At 39.2% G+C, this 26,671-nt stretch overlaps 1 protein-coding gene across 5 annotated transcripts in view; it reads right to left on the minus strand.

Annotated features, from left to right (window-relative positions):
* Positions 1–26,671, minus strand: part of diaph2 (diaphanous-related formin 2) — a 631,396-nt gene that overhangs the window by 268,192 nt on the left and 336,533 nt on the right. For all 5 annotated transcript variants that reach the window (XM_072270521.1, XM_072270519.1, XM_072270520.1 and 2 more), the window contains 3 exons: positions 17,672–17,773; positions 16,678–16,772; positions 14,676–14,777 (listed from right to left, as the gene is read on the minus strand). In XM_072270521.1, the coding sequence (XP_072126622.1) occupies positions 14,676–14,777; positions 16,678–16,772; positions 17,672–17,773 (299 nt within the window). The remainder of the gene's footprint in view (positions 1–14,675; positions 14,778–16,677; positions 16,773–17,671; positions 17,774–26,671) is intronic.

The following is a 26,671-nucleotide window of genomic DNA, read 5'->3' on the forward strand; positions in this document are numbered from 1 at the left end:
TCTTCAATGGGAAAATCCTGTAATTCTCATTATTTGCACTAACAAGGTAATATAAATTTGCAGCTAATGTCAATTATTAGAATTCTTGACAACTCAACCTCTGTGGTACCCATGGCTTGCTTGTTTTACAGATGGTCACAAAGCTACTGACTTCTAAAAGAGTGCAACTTTCCTGACCATTTCCTGTTCCTCCCTGTGAACCTCATTAAGGATCTATTTGTGCTGTTACCAGCGGGGAATAATTCCATATTTGTTCCCAGGGAAAGAAAGTCATGGAGGTGTCACAGTCTCCATTTGCCACAGGCAACTACAAGCATTGCTACTATTATTCAGGGCAAGGAGCAGCAACATAAATTTCAAACTCATGTTTCCTTCATAAGTTGAGGAGCATACAAGAATTCAAGTAACAAAAGAAACAGTGAAGTATCTACGCGTCAAACCCAAGCTACCAATATTCACCCCATCCAAAACAGTAAAGCAATTTTATGCAAATCAAAAATCAGAGCGCTCCCTGCAGCATGAATAAAATCACCCAAGAAATATGAACCTTCTGCAAGAATAATTGATGGGTTCACCAACAAACAAATTTCCAGGAGATGCTCAATGTCCATGCACATGATAGTCATAGTCATACTTTATTGATCCTGAGGGAAATTGGATAAAATTTGAAACTCTGGTGTAGGACACACTTAAAGCAAAATTTTGAAGTGTCTGTGAGACTCAGCTCACAGTATGAAATCTATGAAACAACATGAAATCAAGATGGATACAATTTTAAGAAGAAAAATCTCTTGGATAAGTTTTCCTCATTATCACTACTTTCATTCCCATTTGTTTACAAGTGGAATGGCCCAGAAGAACATCAAGTCAACAAACTTAAACTACACAGAAGTCCATAACTATATTTAAAAATATTTAATAATTAAAAATGGAAGTAAATTAAAACATTCAGATGGATTTTCAAAACAAAAATGATTTAAAAAAAAAGAACATTTAGTAGGTAAAACTAAGCTTAATGGCAAACAACAATTTTAAAAATAAAAATCTTGGGCTAAGTTCTCACAAGGTGCTTGACCAAAATTAATCCAGTTCCTCAAGGTTTGATAAATGATTTTAAATATCTGAAAACAGACATTAATTTATGTTTCTCAGACGATTAATACTGATGCAGTAAATTGGGAAAAATTTCTTCAATTTCACCAAATGCGTTCAAACTTGACAAAATTTTGCAGGTAGAGTGCAAACACTCAAAACTCAAATTCATAATGAGCTAGAGGCAGTTTGCCTTTTTAAATTATTACTGACATTCCAGTGGATTTTAATATTATCTACTCTGACAGTCATCAGTTACATTTATCATATAATTGACATATCAATTTATCTTTAGATAGGTGTCATCAAAATAAAATCCTTTTCATTTTGATCAACAAAATAATAAAAAAGTTTCTTTATCTATTGTAGTGACTTCACAATTTACCTGACAATCTGAAAATGGTTCTCCTTATAAATGATACTAGCTGCTTTATTGCAAACTACTTTAGGGAACAACTAGTTTATTAAATTATCTACAAGTAAGATTACCAATTTCTTTAACCCACCAAAAAATAAAAACCTTATCTCTCAAATGTGTCTTGCAGAACGTGATTGCAATATTTTAGAAAGCGACATACAATCCTGAGGGCAGATAGGTTTAATCATTTTAAAATACAAACGTTTGTAGAAGAAGAAGAAGAAGAAGAATAGAATAGTACAGGACAGTACAGACCCTTCGGCCCACATTGCTGTGCTGACCCTCAAACCCTGCCTCCCATATAACCCCCCACCTTAAATTCCTCCATAAACAAATGTTGAAATATTCACAGGGTGCTTTTACTGCTTTCACATTTTGGCTAGGTATTTAATTCCAAGCCCTGTGATTATTAAATGGCAATTTTTTGCATGAGGGAATGAGGATTTTCTAGCAGATAATTATCTGTCAAAAATCATTAAAGCAAATTCAAAGTTCAAAGTAAATTCATTATCAGAGTACGTGTATATCACCATATACGAACCTGAGACTTATTTTCTTATGGGCATTCACAGTAAATATAAGAAACACAATAGAATCAATGAAAGACTGCCCCTAACTGGCTGGACAAACAACCAATGTGCAAATACAAAAAGAAAATAAAAAAACAAAATAATAAATATGTAAAAAAATATTAGATTATTATTGAGCAAAAGGGTTTTTTACTTTGTTAAAGTACAAACAGTAGTTGTCTGCTGCTTCTTTGCATGCATCCTTCAGATTGTAACAAAAGTACACACAGACGAAGATGTTAACTGTCCTGTGCTATCACCAGTTGATCTGTCACCTGTCTTCAGGAGAGAGAGATAAGTAAGACAATGGAGCAGCATTTGGAAATGTTAATGAGGAGACGAGAGAGTTTAACAGAAGGAGACACCGGTCTGAGTATTGTCAAGACCGGCTGTTTGAACCCTGAACTGTTTGAAGTCTGATGGACAGGCGATACCCCAACAGGGGGGGATAAAAAGGGACAGGTTCACTAGGGCAACAGACACCATACACGACACCACGACCCTGGAAGCGGTGTGCCCCCACAAGTCGGTGGGAGTTTTTGGAGGACTAGTTGCGGGACAAGCCATAGACGCACAGGGTGGAAAGATACGGTCGGCAGGAACCTGGTGTGTGTGTCCACCCTTGCCTGGGTGCCGGGTTCACCGCAGAGGAACGATCGTATCTGAAACGGAGGGGTCACAGTCGGTGACCTCAGAACACATTACAAAGGGCTCGCCCGAAAGCTAACTGCGAGGAATATCAAAGGTCTGTTGAATCCGATTTGAATATCAGCACTCTCTCTCTCTCTCTCTCCCCCCAACGGCACGACGGCGATTACTGCGAACTGAACTAAACTGAACTCTGTCACTTGTGATTGAACATTTTACCCCTAGACTGCGATAGAGCTGATTGACCCTATTATCCTAGTTCTGTGTACATGTGTGTTTATTCATCGCTAACCTGTTGCATTTATATCCTTACTATTAGAGTACTGTGTTGCTTATTTCTTTAATAAAACTTTCTTAGTTCCAGTAATCCAGACTCCAACTGAGTGGTCCATTTCTGCTGGTTTGGCAACCCGGTTACGGGGTACGTAACAAGATGTACTAGGAGATAGAGTTCGATGATACTATCTTAACCCTGTGGATCAAGCAAGGTGGCTCTGATGGTTCAAATACTTCAATAATAGTAAAAAGAAAGTCAAACAAAGGCTGGGAGAGGTATCCTTTGGGGATTTTCTGATGCCAGAGATGGAATGCAGGTGGAAGAAAAACAACTGAGGTTCTAAACCTGACCTCTGGTCTCAGATTAGGAGTAAACTTGCAAAGATTCAAGTTAAAAATTGTTCTGCAAATTGCATGTACCACAAGAGTAAAGCATGCCAACAAGACTTAAACTATTGAATACCCTAGGATCACTTTTTTTGATCTAGTGATTCCTTATATAAAAATGTACAATGACTTCCAAACATGAAATCTTAGCAGTCAGTCCCTTTTGGAAAGGAGAAAGGAAACTGAAGAAATTATCTCAGAGGAGTGAAGGGCAGTGTCTCAATATCTTGTTACACACCCAGGTATGATATTGAACAATTTGAAACTGAACACACTCCAGGTTTGATCTCTGGTCTCTGTTTATCCAGATGTGAGGTTCCACTATTGTCTTATTCAGCTGGCCTTTGTCTTCTGCAGAGAAGACCGACAAAAGTCTGTACTTCTGATTAGCTTGTGGCATATTTACCCAGGTTAGGGTGCAGCTGAACTAAGCTACGCAGCACAAATCTATAGTTCAGGATTAGAGTACAGCAAGAACAAAATTGGTGAAGTATAATGACAACATCCCTTTTCTAAATCATTACTAATAGCCACAATTGAGCCTGTAGGATTAATGAAACTTTTCATCAAATTCTAGAAGTTGGCAGTTCAACTGCATCAAGATTTTATAGGTTTTATAAATAGCAATATAGCAGTAACTGAGGTGACACTAATCACAAGTTTCTAGAACAACGGCATGTAACTGCAAGAATGAAAAAGCAGAAAGACCCATCAAAATTGACATTCTTAAAACAATGTGAAACATTGACAATAATACAGTATGTGGCCAACCTTAAACATTGATTAGCTACTTGACATTAAACTGGACTAATTGTCTGCAACACAACTCTCCAAATATTCACGTCCACTTCACGCTTGCTCCTCAAGTCTTCTCTGACTTTTGTACCTGAGTGTTGAAATGCAAAAATTGCAGAAGAGCTGGGGATCAGTTATCAGTGCACCCAACCTTCTGCTCTGCCACTAAATTCAGCAATGAAATTGCAAGTTCAGCAATGAAGGCAGACCCAAGGTGGTCGAATATAACTGAATTTATATGAATAGGACCTCCCATCCCAAATATAAAAAGAACAAATGTAAGTGACTTACATTTTCTTTATATTTTGCTTTCATGTTTTTAATTAATTTCTATCACTTTAGGGTGTCTGAATTAAATTTTATTTACTTTTATTTAGAAATATAGTATTTTTAAATTATGTTGCTATTTGAATCAAAGACACTTAAAAATTAGGCAGGGCTTCAGAATATACTACTCATAGTCACATCACTGTTCCTTGCCCACACTGCTTTGCAGTGTGACTCTCGGATACCAAAGTTCAGCTCAGCAGGCTCTTCATTTCCAAAGCAATTTAGATCATGTAGCTAGGTATCACTAAAGGTAGGACAATCTTAAAGAGCAGCACGTTATAATAATAATAATAATAGGCATCCATTAGTCTCGTGAGACCATGGATTTGTGTCTTGGAAGGCTTCCAGGGCACAGACCTGGGCAAGGTTGTATGGAAGACCAGCAGTTGCCCATGCTGCAAGTCTCCCCTCTCCACGCCACCAATGTTGTCCATGGGAAGGGCACTGGGGCCGATACAGCTTGGCACCGGTGTCGTCGCAGAGCAATGTGTGGTTAAGTGCCTTGCTCAAGGACACAACACGCTGCCTCAGGTGAGGCTCAAACTAGTGATCTTCAGATCACTAGACCGACGCCTTAACCACTTGGCTACGCGCCAAAACCAGTAGCATGTTATACAGCATGAAAACAGGTCTTCAGCCCAAGTCTGCACTGATATTTCCTCTGCTCATTTACTTTATGTTCTCTGTGCACCCCTACTAACTCTCCCTGACTCTACCACCTCCACACTAGGGGATATTTATAATGGCCAATTAACAAACAACCTATCCATGTCGCAAGAAGGTGCCAGCGACCAATGGTGACATTTTGCAGACAGCTCACAAAACTACCACATACTTAAGTAAATATACTTCTGAACTGTGAGCACTGCAGTCTTCATCCTGTAATTTCCCCTTCAATGATGTACTTTTGAATCACTTAACGTTCTGACACTTTTGTTATCTCCTGGGGGTTTAGTGAACTAGGCTCTCGAGAATGCAGGTACGGCTGGGGCAGCTATCGCTGGGGGTGGACGCTATATTGAGGCTTGACAGTGGAAGACAAACCCATGGTTGGTGCCGTTACCTCCTCGTCAATTAAGGTGTCAAGCAAGATTAAAATCATCGAGGACGAGAGCAGAAAACCATAGTCATAGTCATACTTTATTGATCCCGGGGGAAATTGGTTTTCATTACAGTTGCACCATAAATAATAAATAGTAATAGAACCATAAATAGTTAAATAGTAATATGTAAATTATGCCAGTAAATTATGAAACAAGTCCAGGACCAGCCTATTGGCTCAGGGTGTCTGACCCTCCAAGGGAGGAGTTGTAAAGTTTGATGGCCACAGGCAGGAATGGCTTCCTATGACGCTGTGTTGCATCTCGGTGGAATGAGTCTCTGGCTGAATGTACTCCTGTGCCCACCCAGTACATTATGTAGTGGATGGGAGACATTGACCAAGATGGCATGCAACTTAGACAGCATCCTCTTTTCAGACACCACCGTCAGAGAGTCCAGTTCCATCCCCACAACATCACTGGCCTTACGAATGAGCTTGTTGATTCTGTTGGTGTCTGCTACCCTCAGCCTGCTGTCCCAGCACATAACAGCAAACATGATAGCACTGGCCACCACAGACTCGTAGAACACCCTCAGCATCGTCCGGCAGACGTTAAAGGACCTCAGTCTCCTCAGGAAATAGAGACAGCTCTGACTCTTCTTGTAGACCGTCTCAGTGTCCTTTGACCAGTCCAGTTTATTGTCAATTTGTATCCCCAAGTACACCGACCCCCTGGATGGAAACAGGGGTCACCGGTACCTTAGCTCTCCTCAGGTCTACCACCAGCTCCTTAGTCTTTTTCACATTAAGCTGCAGATAATTCTGCTCACACCATGTGACGAAGTTTCCTTCCGTAGCCCTGTACTCAGCCTCATCTTCCTTGCTGATGCATCCAACTATGGCAGAGTCATCCGAAAACTTCTGAAGATGACAAGACTCTGTGCAGTAGTTGAAGTCCGAGGTGTAAATGGTGAAGAGAAAGGGAGACAAGGCAGTCCTCTGTGGAGCCCCAGTGCTGCTGATCACTCTGTCGGACACACAGTGTTGCAAGCACACGTACTGTGGTCTGCCAGTCAGGTAATCAAGAATCCATGATACCAGGGAAGCATCCACCTGCATCGCTGTCAGCTTCTCCCCCAGCAGAGCAGGGCAGATGGTGTTGAACGCACTGGAGAAGTCAAAAAACATGACCCTCACAGTGCTCACTGGCTTGTCCAGGTGGGCGTAGACACGGTTCAGCAGGTAGACGATGGCATCCTCAATTCCTAGTCAGGGCTGGTAGGCAAACTGGAGGGGATCTAAGTGTAGCCTGACCATAGGCCAAAGCAGCTCCAGAACAAGTCTCTCCAGGGTCTTCATGATGTGGGAGGTCAGTGCCACCGGTCTGTAGTCATTGAGGCCGCTGGGGCGCGGCGTCTTCGGCACAGGGACGAGGCAGGACACCTTCCACAGTACAGGAACCCTCCAGAGCCTCAAGCTCAGGTTGAATACATGGCGAAGTACTTCACATAGCTGAGGGGCACAGGCTTTGAGCACCCTGGTACTGACACCATCTGGTCCTGCAGCCTTGCTTGGGTTGAGACGTTTCAGCTGTCTTCTCACCTGTTCAGCTGTGAAGCCCACCGTGGTGGTTTCATGTGGGGGAGGGGTATAGTCATGAGAGCAGGGTGGGGGGCTGTGAGGAGGGGTAGGAGGGGAGAGTGGAATATGTGTTGGTTGGAGGCCGACAACAGATGGCTCACGTGGGGTATGGGCAGGGGTCACAATGTCAAATCTGTTAAAGAACAGGTTAAGTTCATTGGCCCTGTCCACATTGCCTTCAGATCCTCTGTTGCTAGTTTGACGGAACCCAGTAATGGTCCTCATCCCCCTCCAGACCTCTCATGTTGTTCTGCTGGAGTAGAAACGAATAGATGTTCAGCGATGTCTGCCTGCGTTCAGTTGGTCTCCCTCTGTTCTCACTACTACCATCTGGTAGAAGCTGCAGGAGTCTGAGTTCCATGCCACCAGGTTCAGGAGTAGTTGTTGCCCTGTAGCCATCGGGCTCCTGGACAGGCATCACTCACCTCAGCACTGAACTGGCTCTGCAGCTGTGCACTCACTTTCCATGTTTTTGTTTACTTTTTTAAAAAAATTATTTGTGCTATTTGTCTTCTTTTGCAAATTGGATATGTGGCAGTCTTGTAAGTGATTTTTAGTGAATTCTATTGTGTTTCTTTGTTTTTGTGAGTGTCTGCAAGAAAATGAATCTCAAGGTTGTACATGATAGACATACTTCAATAATAAATTTGAACTCTGAATGTGTCTTCAGGATGCAGAATACACATGGTCACAGGACAAACATGCAAATTCTATACAACACTGGAGGTCTGGTTTGAACCCAGGTCAGTGGAGACATAAAGACACAGCTCCAAGCTCCACAAAACCAATGTGCTGCCCCAAGTGCAGCCAAAATATCAATGCTTATACAGTTGGAAAAATAGATGCATGAAAACCTGAATAGCAGTGTGGTATATTCTCAGGAAGGCTATGTACTCTGAAATCTTGAACTTCAGCAAATTTAATTTGGAACAGGTCCTGACATTTGAATGTCCACGTTCATTCTGCAGTACTTTATCTGAATTGACAGGACATATACAGATGAACATTTAGAACCAAGTTGTTGTTTTTTAAACAATTAAAACTGGCAGCTGATTTTCAGTGTAAACATAGATAGTTGCCCTCTTCTAATTTAAAAATGCACCTGCAAGGAAGGTCATAATTTGTCAGGCCAGAATCTGAGATATTTCAAAGAAATTAGTAGCCCTGTAAACAGACAGGTTTCTGAAAAGGAAACATGACTCACTTTTACAGAATTTATTTTGCTATTATAAAAACTGTCAGAACAATCCATTAAAAGTGAACAATGGCATCTCAAGTGCCTGAAGTTGGAAACTATGTTTAATTTGATCTGAAGCACAGTGAATTGGGCACAGGGATGAAGCACAATGGGAGGCAGTTACACAAGTGCTATATTCTGACACTAGACTCAATATTGTATTTAACCCCCACCCCCCAACAATCCCTGACTCTTGGAATTCTAATGCCATCAAAAGGTGACTAATTTGAAAACCAGATTTCTTCGTCTCTTTCTTGTTGTCTTAACCACCAACAGCAACCAATCCAGCTTAGTGTGCAGCAGTTAAGGTGACACTATTACAGCTCAGGGTGTTAGAATTTGGAGCTCAATCCCAGCATCCTCTGTAAGGAATTTGTATATCCTTCCAATGGAATGTCTGAGTTTCCTCTGGGTGATCCGGTTTCCTCCCACAGTCAAAAGACATACCAGTTAGTAGGTTAATTGGTCATTGTAAATTGTCCTGTGATTCTGATCAAGATAGCACTTGCATACAACATGCCCTCAGTTGACATCTTCCGGCTAGACCACAAGACTATTTATTTCTCTTCCTTTAAACTGATCCTGAATATGGCTTTGGAACTGTTGGAATCTGTGATTTGAAGTTTGGAGATCATTTGGGTGATTCAGGGCTTTGCTGTCTCCAAGAGTCTGGAAGGCTGCAAGCGCAAGCCTTGTGGCAAGGAGGCTGTGGGAGGCATGAGTCCATTTCATCGATTAAAGCTTTCGTTGTTCACTGATTAAAGCGACAAGGGAGATTGAAACATTGAGGCAAATGTGGATGGTGAGTGTCAGCTGCCTGTCTTCTGATCGTTGGTGGGATCGCTCGGCTGCTGGAGAGAGGAGCCTGTGTGGCCTGCTGCTGTGCCAGGAGGATGTTACCAAGGTTTATCTGTGTTTATGGATAAGGATATAGATTTGGAACGTGGACTTTTTTTTCCAGTCTTACGGTTTTTGATATTCTATGTTCTGACCCATTCTTTTTTTGGTGTGTGGTAAGAGGTTTCGGGGGATGATGTTCTTGTTGTGATTTTTTTGTTAGTTACTTAGTGTGTAGAGAGAAGGATTTGGAGGCTGATATTCATTTTGTGTTTTGTGTGAGAGGATGGGGATTGGGGGTTGATGTTCTTGTTGCATTTTTGGGCAAGAAGGGTATCTGGGGGTCTGTGTTCTTCCAGTGTTTTGGGTGAGGGAGGGGAGTTTGGGGATTAATGATGGCATTGCCGTTCTCTGAGAAAAATCCCAGAGCCGTATACTTTCATAATAAATGAACCTTTCGGCCCTTGATCAGGCTAGGGTTAAATCAAGGGTTGCTGGTGGCGTGGATTGAAGGGCTGCAAAAACCTATTCCACTCAGTGTCTCCTGATAAAATAAAATTTTATTTAAACTCTCCCTCACTTTGTGTATATTGATCTTAACTCTAGGGGAAAAGAAAAACACAACACAGAAAATGAAAAGTGCATCAAATTAATGTTTTAAATAGTCGCCATAACAAAGATAAAATAGAAAACTGAAAGAAAAAAATACCAGAGCACAACATTGGATGGATTAGGAAACATGTCAATGATGTCTAATAATTAATACAGATGCTAGAAACCTTAAGTAAAAATAGAAAATGCTAAAGATAGTCAGCAGGTCAGGCAGCATCTATGGAGAGAGAAATAGAGTGAAAACTGAGATAGCTGTCCTTTCTTCAGAACTGGGGAAATTTACAAAACAGGTATGTTTGAAGTTGTATAGATGAAAAAAAATAAATGGGACTATCTGTAGTAGGGTTAGGATCATAAAACAAATTGAGACAAATTGGTGTGAACTTAGAGGGGTTACTGAGGGCTTATAAATGGCCGGAGAAGGCATAAATAGGAGAAAAACACTGCTGGACATGAAATGCAGATAATCAGCAAATACTATGTTCTGAAATAAAGATGAATGCTGAGAACAAGCAACATCTGTGGAGAGTGAAAAACTGAGTCACATCAGAATTGGTTAGGAACTGAAAACTGAAATATCAGAGCTATTGGAATTTTAAGAGAAAATCTAAAATAATGGAAACCGGTAAAGAGAAAAACAGAACCAAAGCCCCAGATTGATAACTTTCAGCACTATGATAGGTCATCAATGCACTTTGCCAATTCTGCTTCTCAAGTCCCATAGATGCTGCCAAGGCAATCTAGCACCCCAAGCATTCCCTGCTCTTACATCAGTGCAAACGAATCCTGATGCAAAACAGAGAGAAAGGGCTGACAATTTGCAATTGCTGAATTCAACATTCAGCTCAGAGGTTTAGTGTGCAATAAAGCAATAGGGGGAGGACAATGGGGAAGGAGTTGGGAATGAAGGGTAGGGGAGTGGACGGGAAGAGGGAGAGCGAGATAGCGAGATGCAGAGATAACAGAGTGGATGTGGGAGCAGGATGGAGAACTGAAGCAGCAGTCTACTTTAACCTCAAGGTCACCCTCACAGACTTGAAAGAGGTCACATAATGCAGTACATCAATGTGCAGATGTGCAAGTGAGTGATTTGAAAGGAGTATATTTGGGTCTTCGTATAAATCAAAGGGAAGAAATTTTTTTTTAAGAGTTTTGCGCTTTGAAGAGATCATAAGGAGGAAATGGGTATTCTTGGAGAAAAAGGAAAGATGCAGGGAGTCACAGAAGAAACTGCCTCTTGAAAGGGCAAGATGCGTCTGATGGTGGCTCTGACCTTTCCCACTTTCCTTCTACAGCATTCGTCTTCATTTCAGATTTCTAGTAAATGCTATATATGGCATTTCACAGTAACTTCCTTTTTTCCTTTCTTCTCATTCTATACTTACGCCTCCTTGAGAAATGTTCAAAGTAAATTTTTTTTATCAAATTACATATACTTGACCATATACTATCCCGAGATTAATTTTCTAGCAGGCATTCACAGTAAATACATAGAAATACAATAGAGTCAATGAAAAATCACATACATCAAAGACAAACAACCAACGCGCAGAAGACAACAAACTGTAAATACAAAAGAAAAAAATAACAATAAATAAACAATAAAGGTCAAGAACACAAGCTGTGGAGTCCTTAAAGGTGAGACATAAGTTGTGGAAACAGTTCAGTGATTGGGTGAGTGAGGTTATTCCCTCTGGTTCAAGAGACTGATAGTTGAAGGGTAATAACTGTTCCTGAACCTGGTGAAGTGGGACACGAGGCTCCTATATCTTCTTCCGGATGACAACAGCAAGAAGAGAGCATAGTGCCTTGATGGCTGGGTTTCCTGATGGATACAGCTGTGTTGAATGGTGGGGAGGACTTTATTTGTGATGGACTGGGCTGTATCCATTACTTTCTGTAGTTTTTTTTTCCCATTCAAAGGCATTGTTGTTTCCTTACTAGGCTGTGATGCAACCAGTCAGGATACTCTCCACGGTGCACCTATAGAAGTTTTTCAAAGTTTCAGATGATGGCTTGAATCTGTGCAAATTTCTAAGAAAGTTGAGGCACATTGCTGTGCCTTCTTTGTAATGGCACTTACGTGCTAGACCCAGGACAGATCCTTTAAAATGATAATGCCAAGGAATTTAAAGTTGCTAACCCTCTCTACTTCTGATCTTGAAGAGTATTAACTCAAGGACCTCCCATTTCCTTCCCCTGAAGTCAATAATCAGCAATCTGGTTTTGCTGTAAGAGGTTGTTGTGGCACCATTCAGCCAGATTTTCAATTTCTTTTCTGTATACTAATTCATCACCACTTTTAATTCAGCCAACAGCAGTAGTGTTGTCTGCGAACTTAAATATGGCATTGGAGCTGTACTTAGCCTCACAGTTAAAAATATAAAGAGAGCAGAGCAGTGGGCTAAGCATACAGCCTAATGGTGCACCTAGGCTGATGGTGATAGTGGAGATGGTATTGGCTGCCATTAACAAACTCTTAGCACCCCTTTCTCAGTTGGCATCAATCTGTGTTAACTTCTCTTGATGTTCATCCTATCACTAATATCCTGCCTGTTCCCTCCATCCCAACCCCTTAAATTCACCTGCTTTATATATTTTTGCTACAATAGGATTTTGAAGGATAAGGAAATAAAGACTTAGATGGATCAAACCAGTGTAACTGTCATGATTTTGCAATGCTGCTTTCAAAATATAACAGAGAAATATATTAATTTTATTTTTTCATTCAGAGTAAAGTATGCCAATAAAATCTATTTAACATATATTACACACTGCAATAGATCTATAAGCCATTTTAAAGTTTAACTGGTCATTTAAAAAATAACCTTTTGATCTGCAAGAGTAAAACCACAATGTGCTGTGCTGCAAGGTACAGTGGCATGCAAAAGTTTGGGCACCCTGGTCAAAATTTCTGTTACAGTGAATAGTTAAGCGAGTAGAAGATGAACTGATCTCCAAAAGTCATAAAGTTAAAGATGAAACATTCTTTTCAACATTTTAAGCAAAATTAGCGTATTATTTTTGTTTTGTACAATTTTAGAGTGAAAAAAAGGAAAGGAGCACCATGCAAAAATTTGGGCACCCAAAGAGATTTGAGCTCTCCATATAACCATATAAGAATTACAGTACAGAAACAGGCCATCTCAGCCCTCCTAGTCCGTGCCGAACTCTTACTCTCACTGAGTCCCACCCACCTGCACTCAAGTCCATAACCCTCCATTCCTTTCCTGTCCATATATCTATCCAATTTAAATTTAAATGACAACATCGAACCTGCCTCAACCACTTCCGCTGGAAGCTCTCAGATAACTTTTACCAAGGTCTCAGACCTTAATTAGCTTGTTAGGGCTATGGCTTGTTCACAGTCATTAGAAAAGGCCAAATGATGCAAATTTCAAAGCTTTATAAATACCCTGACTTCTCAAACATTGTCCCAACAACCAGCAGCCATAGCCTCCTCTAAGCAGCTGCCTAGCACTCTGAAAATTAAAATATATGATGCCCACAAAGCAGAAGGCTGTAAGAAGATAGCAAAGCATTTTCAGGTAGCCGTTTCCTCAGATCGTAATGTAATTAAGAAACGGCAGTTAACAAGAACGGTGGAGGTCAAGTTGAGGTCTAGAAGACCAAGAAAACTTTCCAAGAGAACTGCTCGTAGGATTACAAGAAAGGCAAATCAAAACCCCCATTTGACTGCAAAAGACCTTCAGGAAGATCTGGAGTGGTGGTGCACTGTTCTACTGTGCAGCAACACCTGCACAAATATGACCTTCATGAAAGAGCCATCAGAAGAAAACCTTTCCTGCGTCCTCACCACAAAATTCAGCATCAGAAGTTTGCAAAGGAACATCTAAACAAGCCTGTTGCATTTTGGAAACAAGTCCTGTGGACTGATGAAGTTAAAATAGAACATTTTGGCCGCAATGAGCAAAGGTATGTTTGGAGAAAAAAGGATGCAGAATTTCATGAAAAGAACACCTCTCCAACTGTTAAGCACGGGGGTGGATCGATCATGTTTTGGGCTTGTGTTGCAGCCAGCGGCACGGGGAACATTTCACTGGTAGAGGGAAGAATGAATTCAATTAAATACCAGCAAATTCAGGAAGCAAAGATCGCACCATCTGTAAAAAAGCTAAAGGTGAAAGGAGGATGGTTTCTACAACAGGATAATGATCCTAGACATACCTCAAAATCCATAATGGATTTCCTTAAGAGGCACAAGCTGAAGGTTTTGCCATGGCCCTCATAGTCCCCCGAACTAAACATCATCGAAAATCTGTGGATAGATCTCAAAAGACCAGTGCATGCAAGATGGCTCAAGAATCACACAGAACTAGAAGACTTTTGCAAGGAAGAATGAGCGAAAATCCCCCAAACAAGAATTGAAAGACTCTTAGCTGGCTAAAGAAAGCATTTACAAGCTGTGATACTTGCCAAAGGGGGTGTTACTAAGTACTGACCATGCAGGGTGCCTCAACTTTTGCTTTGGGCCCTTTTCCTTTTTTGTTATTTTGAAACTGTAAAAGATGGAAATAAAAGTAATCTTGCTGAAAATATTAAAGAAATGTGTCATCTTTAACTTTATGCCTTTTGGAAATCAAGTTATCTTTTACTCGCTTAGCTATTCACAGTAACATAAATTTTGACCAGGGTGCCCAAACTTTTGCATGCCACTGTATGTTCACACTGTCAGGGAAAAAAAAATCAATACAATATCAAAATGCATTCACAGTTCCTTGCTCTACACTATTGGTATGTTTCACTGGTGTCCTTTTTGAAACCACTTACCACTACTCCAAACTGCTCTGATTCACAAAGGTCATCATATTCATCTTTAAACTGGGATAATGTATTGAGTTCATTCTGCTCTGGTAAAAACCTCACCAAGTTCTGTAAGTGAAATAACAAAACAGAAAATGCATTTGGTTCAACATAGCTTTTTATTTGATCTTAGCAGAATGAAAATGTCAGGTCTAAACTCCACAGTTAATCAGTGCCACTTTCCCATATGGTATGGTTTCCTTTAACCTTCTATAAACATAGTTGACACCAAATATGTGAGAATGTTTCAGAAATCTTCTGGGGTGAGAATGTTCTACATATCTTATTCCAGAGGAAGTACTACCATCCTTAAAAGTTATATGCAAGTCTGTGTGTTTAACCATGTTAGATCCTAAGTAAACCAAAATACAATTTCTCTACTCTGACATTAAGGGAAATTCTGTCACTCCTTTCTTCCAACATCCTTTCTCACTTTTCTCCCTAAGTGGTGTTACGTCCTACTTGCATTAGTTACAGAGGGCTAATTAAAAAAAACTAATTACAAAGGGATGATAATGGATGATTCAACACACTTTCTGTGCTAACACTAATAATGGCAGGTTGCAAGAAAGTTGTCATCGAACCGGACAAAATAGTAGTTAGTGTGGTTGGTGAGCTCATGGGTGACACCAAAATTGGTGGTATGGAGGACAGTGAAGAAGGATGTCTTAATGCCGCAACAGGATCTGAATCAACTGGAAAGGTGGGCCAGGGAACGGTAGATGGAATTTAACTCAGACCAGTGTTAAATATTGCATTTGGTAAGTTAAATGATGTATGGGACATGCACAGTAAGTGGCAGGGCTCTGGACAGTGTTATAGAACAGAGACCGAAGGGTTGGTACACAGTTCCCTTACACAGATAGACAGGCAGAAAGCATTTGGCACATTTGCCTTCATTAGTCAGGACACAAGTTGAGATATCATCTGACAACTGCACAAGATGTTGGTTCGACCACATTATTAAACCAGGTAATTGGACTTCAGGGCAGCATCACTGCTGTATCACAGTGCCACATTCCATGCATTTTTCAACTGGATTAATGTAAAAACCTGCAGTTCTTTATTCTTCCTACTTTCTTTACAGACATTTTATGAATAATTTTAAAAAGTCACTGCATTCCTGAAGTGAAATTTCAACTTTACACGAGCAATTAGAGCACCCCTTCAATCCTGTATCTACCCAAAAATACTAGAAAGTACTTTTCATTACCAATCCTTAAAAGATATAGATCTGTTTGCTCTAAAAATTGGGGATAACAATATATACTTCTTGTTTTCAAATTTTTGTAAACAAATTCTTCAGAAAAAGAAAATCTGAAAATGTAATAATTAAGTAAATATCAATTCTAGTGATAAAATCCACGATAATATTAAGAAACTATGTTGCTCAGTTACTATCTTTCCAATTGTAGAGACTACCTTAATTATCTAGAAAGATTAAGGGAATAAAAGACAGTGATAGTTTTAAAACTGTATTTCTATCATTAAGGACATAATGAAGAGGAAAATGAAAACAATATTTTAAATGAATGAATAAATCAAGATTACTATGTATTTTTGGATCAATTTGTTCAGGATTTTTGTCATTCATGATACTAATTATCACAAAATGTTTCAGATTTAAAAGAAAATTCTTAACCTGACTCTCTCTGTATAATAAAAGCAATACCAGTGTTCTGCATATAGTAAAATATAAATGATTGTGAATAGTCTGTTTTAAATGAGCACAATTGAAGCAATGCCATTTAGTGATAAATAATCCACAATTCCAAAAATTGATTTTTAAATTGTTGAGGCACAGAGGTCTGGGACTGTTTCACGTAGAAATGGTGAACTGGAATTTACAGTTATTAGAAATGAGTTCTGATGCAGTGCCCTCCACAGGGGAAAAGTGAGCAGTACCAACTGTAATATTACCTTAACCATATTGATACATCATGAAGTACACACATTGTCCAGTCTTTACCTGAATCATGGACTCGCTGAGCTTTCCTTCATCCACTTCTAAAATGATACATTTGATTTCTTCATAAGGTATACGATATGAACCCAGGAAGATCGCTAAACAAAGAAGTATAATGTTATTCAACAACAAATTGCTTTTTGGGATTTAAAATGATGAGACATTTAAAGAGTAGATCAGCATACAATTTTAAAAAATGCAACTATGAAAAGTATTAGCTTCTAGTAACTGATTATTATGCTGGAATTTTGAAGAATTTTTGGAATTTTAAAAACTCAACAACATGCAAAATTATCTTTATCAATCACACCATTCCTGCTAATACATGAATGGCTGCGAGTCTTGAGTATAGAGGGATGTCCCTTTCAAACAGAGATGAGGTGGAATTTTTTTTAGCCAGGGGGTGGAGAAGCTGTGGAATTCATTGTCATTGACGGCTGTGGATGCCAAGTCACTGGGTATAACTGAAGTGGAGGTTGATAGGTTCTTGATCAGTCAAGGCATCAAAGGTTATGGGGAGAAGGCAAGTGAATGAGGTTAAGAGGGATAATAAATCAGCCATGATGAAATGGCAGAGCAGATTCAATGGGCCGAATGGCCTAATTCTGCTCCTATATCTTATGGTCTTAAAATTAGCACGGAGAACATGAGTCTGTAGGTTATGGAATCAGTTCAAAGGTGGCTGAAGTTAACACACTGGTTCAGGAGCCTGATAGTTGAAGGATAAAATTGTTCTTGAAATTGGTGGTGTGGGATCTAAGAAGTGCATCTTTGCCAAGGCTTCCTCAAGTTGTAGTAAAAGTTGAGTCTGAATATTTTCAAGGCATAAGTGATAAGGGGGCACAAGGGAATAAAGTTAATGCTACAATCAACTCAGCTATGATCTCATAAAAAAAATTAAGTTTGAAGCCCATTCCTGCTCCTGATTTGTGTGTTCATTTGTAAAATAGATAGCATGCAATGCAGTAATCCCCTAAATTACATATAAAGGACTTACATAAATTTTGAGCTGTTTTGGCATCTAAAATCTTTAATTCTTTCACTTTTTTTTTGGCAGGCACTACTTTTTTCTCCTCGGCTTGATCTACATCCTTCTTCACTGCAATTAAAAATTAACATTATTAGCAACTTACACGATAACAAATTGCAAAGACTCTGCTCAAATATTTAATAGTTTTAAGATGTCCTTTAAGATATACAAATTCAGCTGACTTAACAAAATTGGCTTTGAAGTATTTGGGAATCATGATAACAGCATCAGTGACACCAAGCACTTCAATATTTATAGCAAGAATGGGACATAAGGACATTTCTATTTCAACAGTCTTCCTTTGTTTAAGTACACCATTTTTGAAATACTGTTGTAATATTCCAAGGTTCCATGATCTGCCATGTGATAAAACAAAATCTGCTTTATATAATTAAGGGGTGTAAATGAGCCAGAATCTCCTCATTGTCCTTAGAGCAGTCTTCAAGATTTTCTCAAACCACTTGTAATAGCAAAGTGGTCTTAGTTCGTCAAAAAGCAGGCATCTCTGATATTAGAGCACTTAAATGGCTTTCTGAAATTGAATGAACTTTTAAGAAGCTGTTAAGATTAATTTACTTTGTTTGTTATTGTGAAGGAAATATTCATTTTAAACTGTGGCATATAGAGACTGAACATTAAACAACAACTTCAAAGGCTTCAGCTCAACTGCTATTGAAACCTTTGTCCACTCTATTAATAGCCCTGCCTCACTTCCTACCTTGTATTCTGCGCAAACTTCAACTCATTTGAGACACTTCTCCTTATATTCAAAATGGTGCCAAGTCATATTCATCCATCAAAGCTGTTCTTACCAAACCGCAATGGCAAGGACCATACCCCTTACACATTTAAAAATTCTCATCTTAGATTTCAAATTCAATTCAAGCCTTGCTTTCCCCCAGCAAACCTGCAGCCCTTGAGGACTGCTGTATGCACCTGATCAGAACCACTATTTGCAGTCTTTAAGTGCAATGATCTTTAGCATTCTTTATCTAACCCCCTTGCTTCTGATGGAAGATCTTGGAGCTCTAACGTTTACTGTGGTTCCTTTTTCCACAGATGGTACACGACCTGTTGAGTTTCTCCCCACTTCTCCCCTTCCGTTTCCTATAGATTATTTTGCCAGAAAACTGTTCCTGTAGTAAAATCTCACAGAAAATATTACTATGTTATAGATGCCATATAAATGCAAACACCTGTAACAGAGATGGAAATATTCACTTTTACCCATGAATTATACAGGAAACTGGCAGCACAATTACATATGAAGAAGCAATAGAAGACAAATGACCACAGTGATACTTCATGATTTTTTGGACAGAACAATGGACAAAGTGTAATGGTACTGATCAAAGATATCATAGAAAAGCATAATGAAAAGGCATAAATGTGCAAGTATGGTGAAAATGTTATGCCAAATGAATCAATAATTTTCATTTTTTCATGACTTATGAATGTGATATAGTTTAACTGCAAAATAAATAAAAAGTTCAAATTAACAGTCTCTGCTTCTGTCAGGTGAACCAACTGCTCTCTCTTCTTTCATTTATATCTATTACAAATGTCCACAGAGTAAATTAAGTGAACCAACTAGGTTCAGATGTAATTTGAAAAGATAAGCTTTTGTAAATGCTCAATTATTCAGCTTATCTTTATAAACAAGTTGTACATTGTACATGCATTCAAGATATAATTGCCCATACAATCCACAGTTTTGTGTCTCCAAAACTTTTAAACCCATCATAAAGAAAAATGGAAAGGGAAGCAGGTGAAAAGAAGGCTTTAATTCCAAAACAATGACACGTCCATCAATATAGTAATTCAGTACTATTTGTAAGGTACCCTTCAGGCTAGTTAAAACTTTTCACAGGTCCAGTTCATAGGTACAAACCACCTCAATGAAGATTCCATAATTTAAATTTTAATTTTCTTGTGACTTATTTCAAAGCTCAGTTAATCTTTGAGGTAACAATCACAAAATAAAATGTTGACAAACATTAGAGATCCACCATTTAGATCCAGTAAAATAATTATTTAATTAAAACAGTGTATGACTCCAAAATCCCCTTCTTATAATCATAACATCATTAAAAGGTAAAAGTCATTATTCATTTCAATGCCTTCTATTCAGATCAGTTTTACTCCTAATTAAATATCACGACAAGAGCATTTCACAGACTGGGTAGCCTATGGGAATTGTTTCACCTCCTGACAACACAAAATCTTTCCACCATCTACAAGGCATCAGTCAAATGTGCGGTGCTATATTCACCATTTTACTAGATAAGTGCCACTCAGACACAAGTTTAACACCATTCAAGGTTAGTACTCAGGGTCACCATTCAAGGTTAGTACTTGGGTCCACCATCCTAAACATTCATCCCACAAACTTGTGCACCACATTTCTCCAACAATCTCTCCCAAACTGTACTACTAAGATGGGAAAGAACTTTGTGTGCACAGAATGCCAATGAAATTTCAAAAATAAAAAGTGATCTTTAATACTCAAAGTCGGCTCAGCAAGAGGTTATCTCCCCTTTGTCAGAGAAACGGGGAACATGGTTTCAAAATAAGAAATGAAAAGAAAATTTATTCTATCAGCAGGAAGTAAGTCTTTGAAATTCTCTACCCCAGAAAGCTGCAAAGTCGGAATGACTTTAATATAGTTAAGGATGACTAACTCAGTAGTTAGGTCTGTAAATGAAGTCCAGTATTTTCTGGAGCAGGCAGGAACGTGGAGCTGACAATCAGTTTACCTTATTGAATGGTGGAGATGGATCAAGGAACCACATGGTCAGCTGCTCCTATTTCTAAGTCTTACTTTAATCCATTTTGGAAAGAGAGCATTGCTGGAACCCAATCATTACATTTTTACTCAAAGTAGTTAAATTTATGCATTTTTTCACATGGGAAATTAGGGTTCATGTACTAACAGTACAGAAGAAGTATCTTCAAGTATAACCATGTATGCAATTTATTTATGAGTACATTGGGAGGACAATCTATGTAACACATGCTGACAATGCTGATATACAAGAAAATGGAAGACATTACCATAGCATTTTGGAATTTTTCTAAGAAACTAACAAAGATTATCTTCTTGAGGAAAAACTGAGTTTACTGAAAGCTCTTGAAGACAGCATCTTGCCCATGTAATATTCCATAAATACAGTTTTAAATGTGATGAACATTTCAATGATTTCAACCTTAGAATTTTGTTGTGGTGTAAATTAAAACTGGCAGTAGTTTGCAAGTAAATAATAGCTTGCCATATTTTTGCAAATGAAAATAATTATTAAACACAGACAATCACAAACATTAGTCCTTATATTTGAACAGTAAACTGTAAAAAGATTTAAAGGTAAGGAATGCATACAACTGAACATATATGTCTAATCAATAAACAGTGGTGTCTTTTTTGACTGATGTGTGTCAGCACGTGCCTCAGAAATATTTCTATTACTTAATCACTTAAGACTAGCTGAAAAGAATCATTCTAATAATGATATACACCCTATTCTCGTTATATGCGTCTTCAGCCTATGCGGATTCACAGTTATGTGAGGAACCTATTTTTATCAATGTCTCATTACATGCGACCAAAATTCACAGTTATGCAAGCAGCACTGCCTTCCCGCCAATACAAGTCAGGTGCACACGCCTCACAATTTCATTCCTGCCACTCTCGCATTTGTTTTGGCAAGGTGTGGATGCGCGATCTTAAACTTCTGTTGGTTTTACCTATGGTGCAGTGATTTTGTGCTTGAAATATTCAACTATGCCTCCTAAGCATCCGATGTCATGTCCTGGGCCATTAGCTGAGCGGCAGAGAACCGCTTTAACACTTGAAAAAAAGTTGGAAATTATAAACAGCGCGGCATCAGCTGAAGGTAACACAGCTCTGGGACGCTACTGCCGGAAACAGAATCTTGCTTTTAAAGTTCTTTTGTTGCTTGACAATGCACCAGCCCGTCCCAAACATTTGGACAGCATTCATCCTAACATAACAGTGCGTTTCCTGCCGCCTAACACAACATCGCTGATTCAACCACTTGACCGGTGTGATCCACATTCAAGGCGTACGTATTTTTTTTTACGGCGAACTATCTCTCAGATGCTGCAAGCAACAGACGATTTTGAAAATCCCAGGAGTTTACCAATGGTGAAGGAATGGTGGAAGTCGGAACACTTGGCATAAATGCGATGGACGTGGACCCAAGTTTAGAACAGAGTCAGCATTTCAGTCATTCCCTGCCGTCAACCCTTCTTCCTTACAAGCAAATTTATGCAGAAAAACAAAATGCTGCCAAGCAACCAACCCTCACCACTGTATTCAAATCGCTGTAATCTTCTGCTGCAGGCGGTTCTAAGAGTTCTGTGAGTTTTTCTTCACCCCTTGCTGTGCTTGATATGATCCTGACGACCACAACCATCCACCTTATCCATGTAAAGCTGCCCGACATTACAACAACCACTCATCTCCCGGAGCGAACACACCTGCCACTGTTGGTGAGTACTGTACACCAGAGGATGTTAACTTTCTATGAATTATTACAATGAATATTACCTTAAATTGATTAAATATAATACAAATGTTGTCTTATAGTACTGTTTTTGTGTCGTATTGGTATGAAAATCTGAATAAATTACAGATAAAGCATATTTAGGAAGCCATCTGGAATGCATCCCTATTGTCTCCATTTAAATAATTATTCACATTATGCGATTTCACATTATGTGTCAACTTCGAGGAACGTATCCCTCGCATATAACGAGGATAGGGTAAGTTTGAGTGCAATACCAATTTATCAAACTTAGCATTTTGAAACAGAGAATAATGTCCTTGATAATATTCTTATAAACAAAATTTTAAGAAGTTATTGGATAAATATTGAATCAAGGGAAGACATCATGCTTTGTGGGCAACACTCATCAAATTCAGAAAGAGGGGAAACTAACATTTTCAAAATTTCAACAATGCTTTTGCCATAATGCCATACAATATCAATTTACATTAATATGACACTTCTAAGATTAGTAAAGATTCATCCTTATTCCCATTTGCCACTACCTTACTCCACATCTCTCAGCGAATGAAAATTTGGCTCAGTTTTCACATGTATACTAATGAAGCACAGTTCAACTTTACCACAACATCCATTTCCTGAAAACAGACTGCTCCTTGGATAGTTGGGGATAGTTGGTAATAGTTGATCAGAAAACTTCACCGATAAATTGTACAGACAAATGTATTGTCCTCAATCCCCCTCATAAACTCCATTATTCAGACATTTATCTGAACCTATACTAGACTGTCAGCAACAGTTCAGTTCCGAAATTGAGATGAGCATCTAATCATGTTTCCACCCCAACACCAAGACCACCTGTTCCCATTTCTAAAGTCACTTGGATCATGTTTCTGATTCAGCTCACAATCTAATGTAAGTGCCATCCGTAGTTTTAGTAGCTTCTAAACTTGACCGTTCCACCTATTTTTGGCTGATATCCCATCTTTGACACTTAATTCATCCAAAACTCTATTGTCATATCACTCCAGTGCATCATCTTCTTCCTCTCATAATGTTTAATGATGGTTTGCAGACCAATGCAAGATGCATTACTGCCACCTACTGAGCTGGAGTGTGGAGCGAGAGTCAGGAAGTACAGCCACTTTAAATCCTACTCCCCAAAAAAACTTAAATATCAAGAAGTCTTCAGAAAGTCAAATAAATAAATAAATAAATAAACAAACACACACACACACACACACACACACACACACACACACCATACATTACAATGGCAGTGATATCCCAACAAACTTTCAATGTTAAACTGTGTCTCTCCCAAAGATCTCAATTTAGCAAATAGATGTTTCCTTTGCACCACATAGGCTCAATATTCACACAATATATGCTGCACCATTTTTTGACAAGTGCCCTTTCTACAAATACCGCATCCTGCATGTTAGTTCTGAACAAGGAATCATTCAACCTAGTATGTCCAATATATAAACATGTAACTTCTTCCTTCCTGTTATACCCCTCTCCCAACTGAGGTCCCACCATTCTCTCAATTTTATTTGAAATTTATTTTCTTTTCCTTATCCTAACTTTGTAGCCAGAGTGATCAAATGGACTTTTCAAATTATGGCCTTCTTCACCCTTTCATGCAAAGGAACCACTACATTTAAATCCTTAATGTTTGGTGATTGCTTAGCTAGAAGGTCTGCCACTTTGTTTCCTTCAACCTCAAAAGGGCAGGGATCCATAAGAAATGGACACATAAGCCTAGACCCTGCAGCCCCAACAGATGTTTGATCTCTAGAAGAATATCAAGCCTACAATTTGAAGTTCTTGTTTTTATAGATGTCAAAACCAGTAACGAATCAGAGCAGAGCAGTACATAACCAAGGTGTACTTCTTCGACCTCTTCCAAGACTAAAATGATAGCAACAATCTCAGATATGAAAACTGATACTTTGTCTGATAATCTTTTCTTAATAATCTTCTGCAACTTTGGAACATAAACAAAAACAGATAAATGACCTTTCACTGGATTTTGGAACCATCTGTATAGATATGTTATCAGTGCTTATTGATTTAGCCAGCACATAATTAACCAATGCTTCTATGCGTAGTGGGCACTTATAGGCTACATCTGTACACCTGTTTGTTAATACAAATATCTAATCAGCCAATCATGTGACAGGAACTCAATGCATAAAATATGCAGACATGGTCAAGGAGTTCAGTTGTTGCTCAGACTAAATATCAGAATAAGGAAGAAATGTGATCTCAGTGACTATGGAATGACTTAGTAAAAAATGGGTGGTTTTATTATCTCAAAAACTGCTGATCTCCTAGGATCTTCACTGACAACAGTCTCCAGAGTTTACAGGGAATTGTGTGAAAAACAAAAAAACATCCAGTGAGCAGCAACATCTCTGGGTGAAAATGTCTTGTTAATGGCAGAAACATGGAAATCTAAAAAAATCTCCCAAACTTGCTTCAAAAATTTTGTGCAGATGATATCGATAATGCCAATGAAACAGATTTTTAAAAAAAAATTGTGCCATGCTGGAAGATTGCCTTGGCTACAAACATGCTACATTTTCAGGTTCAACAAAAGCAATGGATAGCATAATGGATCGATTATCTGTACCAAGTGTCTGCACTGATTTTGTTCATTTACAGTTAATCAAAAGAACATGACAGCATACACAGCTTTATCATTTCAGAAGATCTGTCTTGGGTCCAGCTTGTAAGTGCCATTACAAAGAAGACACTGCAGCATCTCTTTTTTTTTTACAAGTTTGTGAAGATTCAGCAAACTTGTCATCTAAAACTCTGACAGGCTTCTATAGATGTATGGTGGAGAGTATACTGGCTTGTTGCAACACGGCCTGGTATGGAAACACCAATACCCTTAAACATAACAGCCTACAAGAAGTACTTGATAGAGCCCTGCTTGTCACACGTAAAGCCCCATCACTGAATACATCTACAAGGAGTGTTGTCGTAGGAAAGCAGCATTGAAATGACTCCACAACCTATGGACTCACTGTCAAGAACTCTACAACTCATGTTCTCAATATTTATGACTTATTTATGTATTGTTATTATTTTTTTGTTTTATATTTGCACAATTTGTTGTCTTTTGCATATTGCTTTTTTGTCCATCTTTAATACTATGCAGGTTTCATTGATTCTATTGTTTCTTTCTATTTACTGTGTATACTTGCAAGAAAATGAATTGCAGGGTTGTATATGGTGAAATAAATGTACTTTGAAAATAAATTTACTTTCAACTTTGATTGCAACACTAATGACCTAAAGTTCTAGCTATTTCAATGATTTTAATACTGAGGCCTTAGCAGAGTGGGATCCCTACTAGAGATCTCTCCGCACAGGCATTATGCCAGTTTCTACTCCCACCCCCTGCCCCCTTCCGTCAGTGCTTGAGATGCTTCACACATTCCTGGGCTGTCTGCATTTTCCTTACTTGCAAGACACCTCTGTTCCACGTCTATATGGAATGTGAGAAGTTGCAGGCCCTATTTGGTATTTTAAGGAGCTGCTCAAGTTGTAGCTGCCATTCAGCCCCTCTCTTCTGAACTTTTGGCATCAGATATAGAGGGGATGAATTAGATGGGGGACCTCCTGATCAGTCTGCTCCTGGTTATGGCCAAAGAGACCATTCACAGGTCGAAGTTGTGGGCCGTTGAGCCTTTAGCCCAAGTCAAATGCTTGCACTGCTTCTGAGGATATGTCCATGCCTGGATATCCCTGGAGCAGGAGTACACTACGTCCAGTGGCTCTCTGGGGACCTTCTGGGTCCTATATATAGGAATAGGGTGAGATGAATATATGGCTAAAGAGATAGTGTGGAAAGGAGGGATTGAGATTTTTGGATCATTGGGAATGTTTTCACTACTCCCCAAGCCCGGAATTCTCAGGCTTCCCCATCACCTCTTGGGTCCTTGAAGCCTCCCTTCCTCACACTTTACCTTCCCTGATCACCCCAAACCTCTCCCTTCTCTAATGCTACCAACTCTCTTCCTCCCTCTGATCCCAGCTCTAATCCCTGCCATGTCTTCACCATCCCTTCTGACCTTCCCCCGCAGTTTCATGCATCTCCTTACCATGGTGGTCTGTACCACCAGGTGGCCAGAGGTTGTTCCTCTAGCATCGACGACAGCTTTGGATGTGGCTGGCTTCATCAACACCTAGGTTGCTCTGTTTGGCACTCCACCTGATATTTCTTCTGACCACAGTCCCCAATTCATGTCAGACCTCTGGGCACACCATGATGTATCACCCGCAGTCCAACGGTCTGGATAAGCAGTTTCACCAGTGCTTAAAGACTGCTGAGGGTCTCCCTGGTGGACGAGCGTTAGCACGATCATCTCCCATATGTCCTGCTGGGGCTCAAAGCAGCACCAAAAGAAGGCCTGTAGTCGTCTGG

Source organism: Mobula birostris, chromosome 10, assembly GCF_030028105.1.
Source record: "Mobula birostris isolate sMobBir1 chromosome 10, sMobBir1.hap1, whole genome shotgun sequence".
NCBI lineage: Eukaryota > Metazoa > Chordata > Chondrichthyes > Myliobatiformes > Myliobatidae > Mobula > Mobula birostris.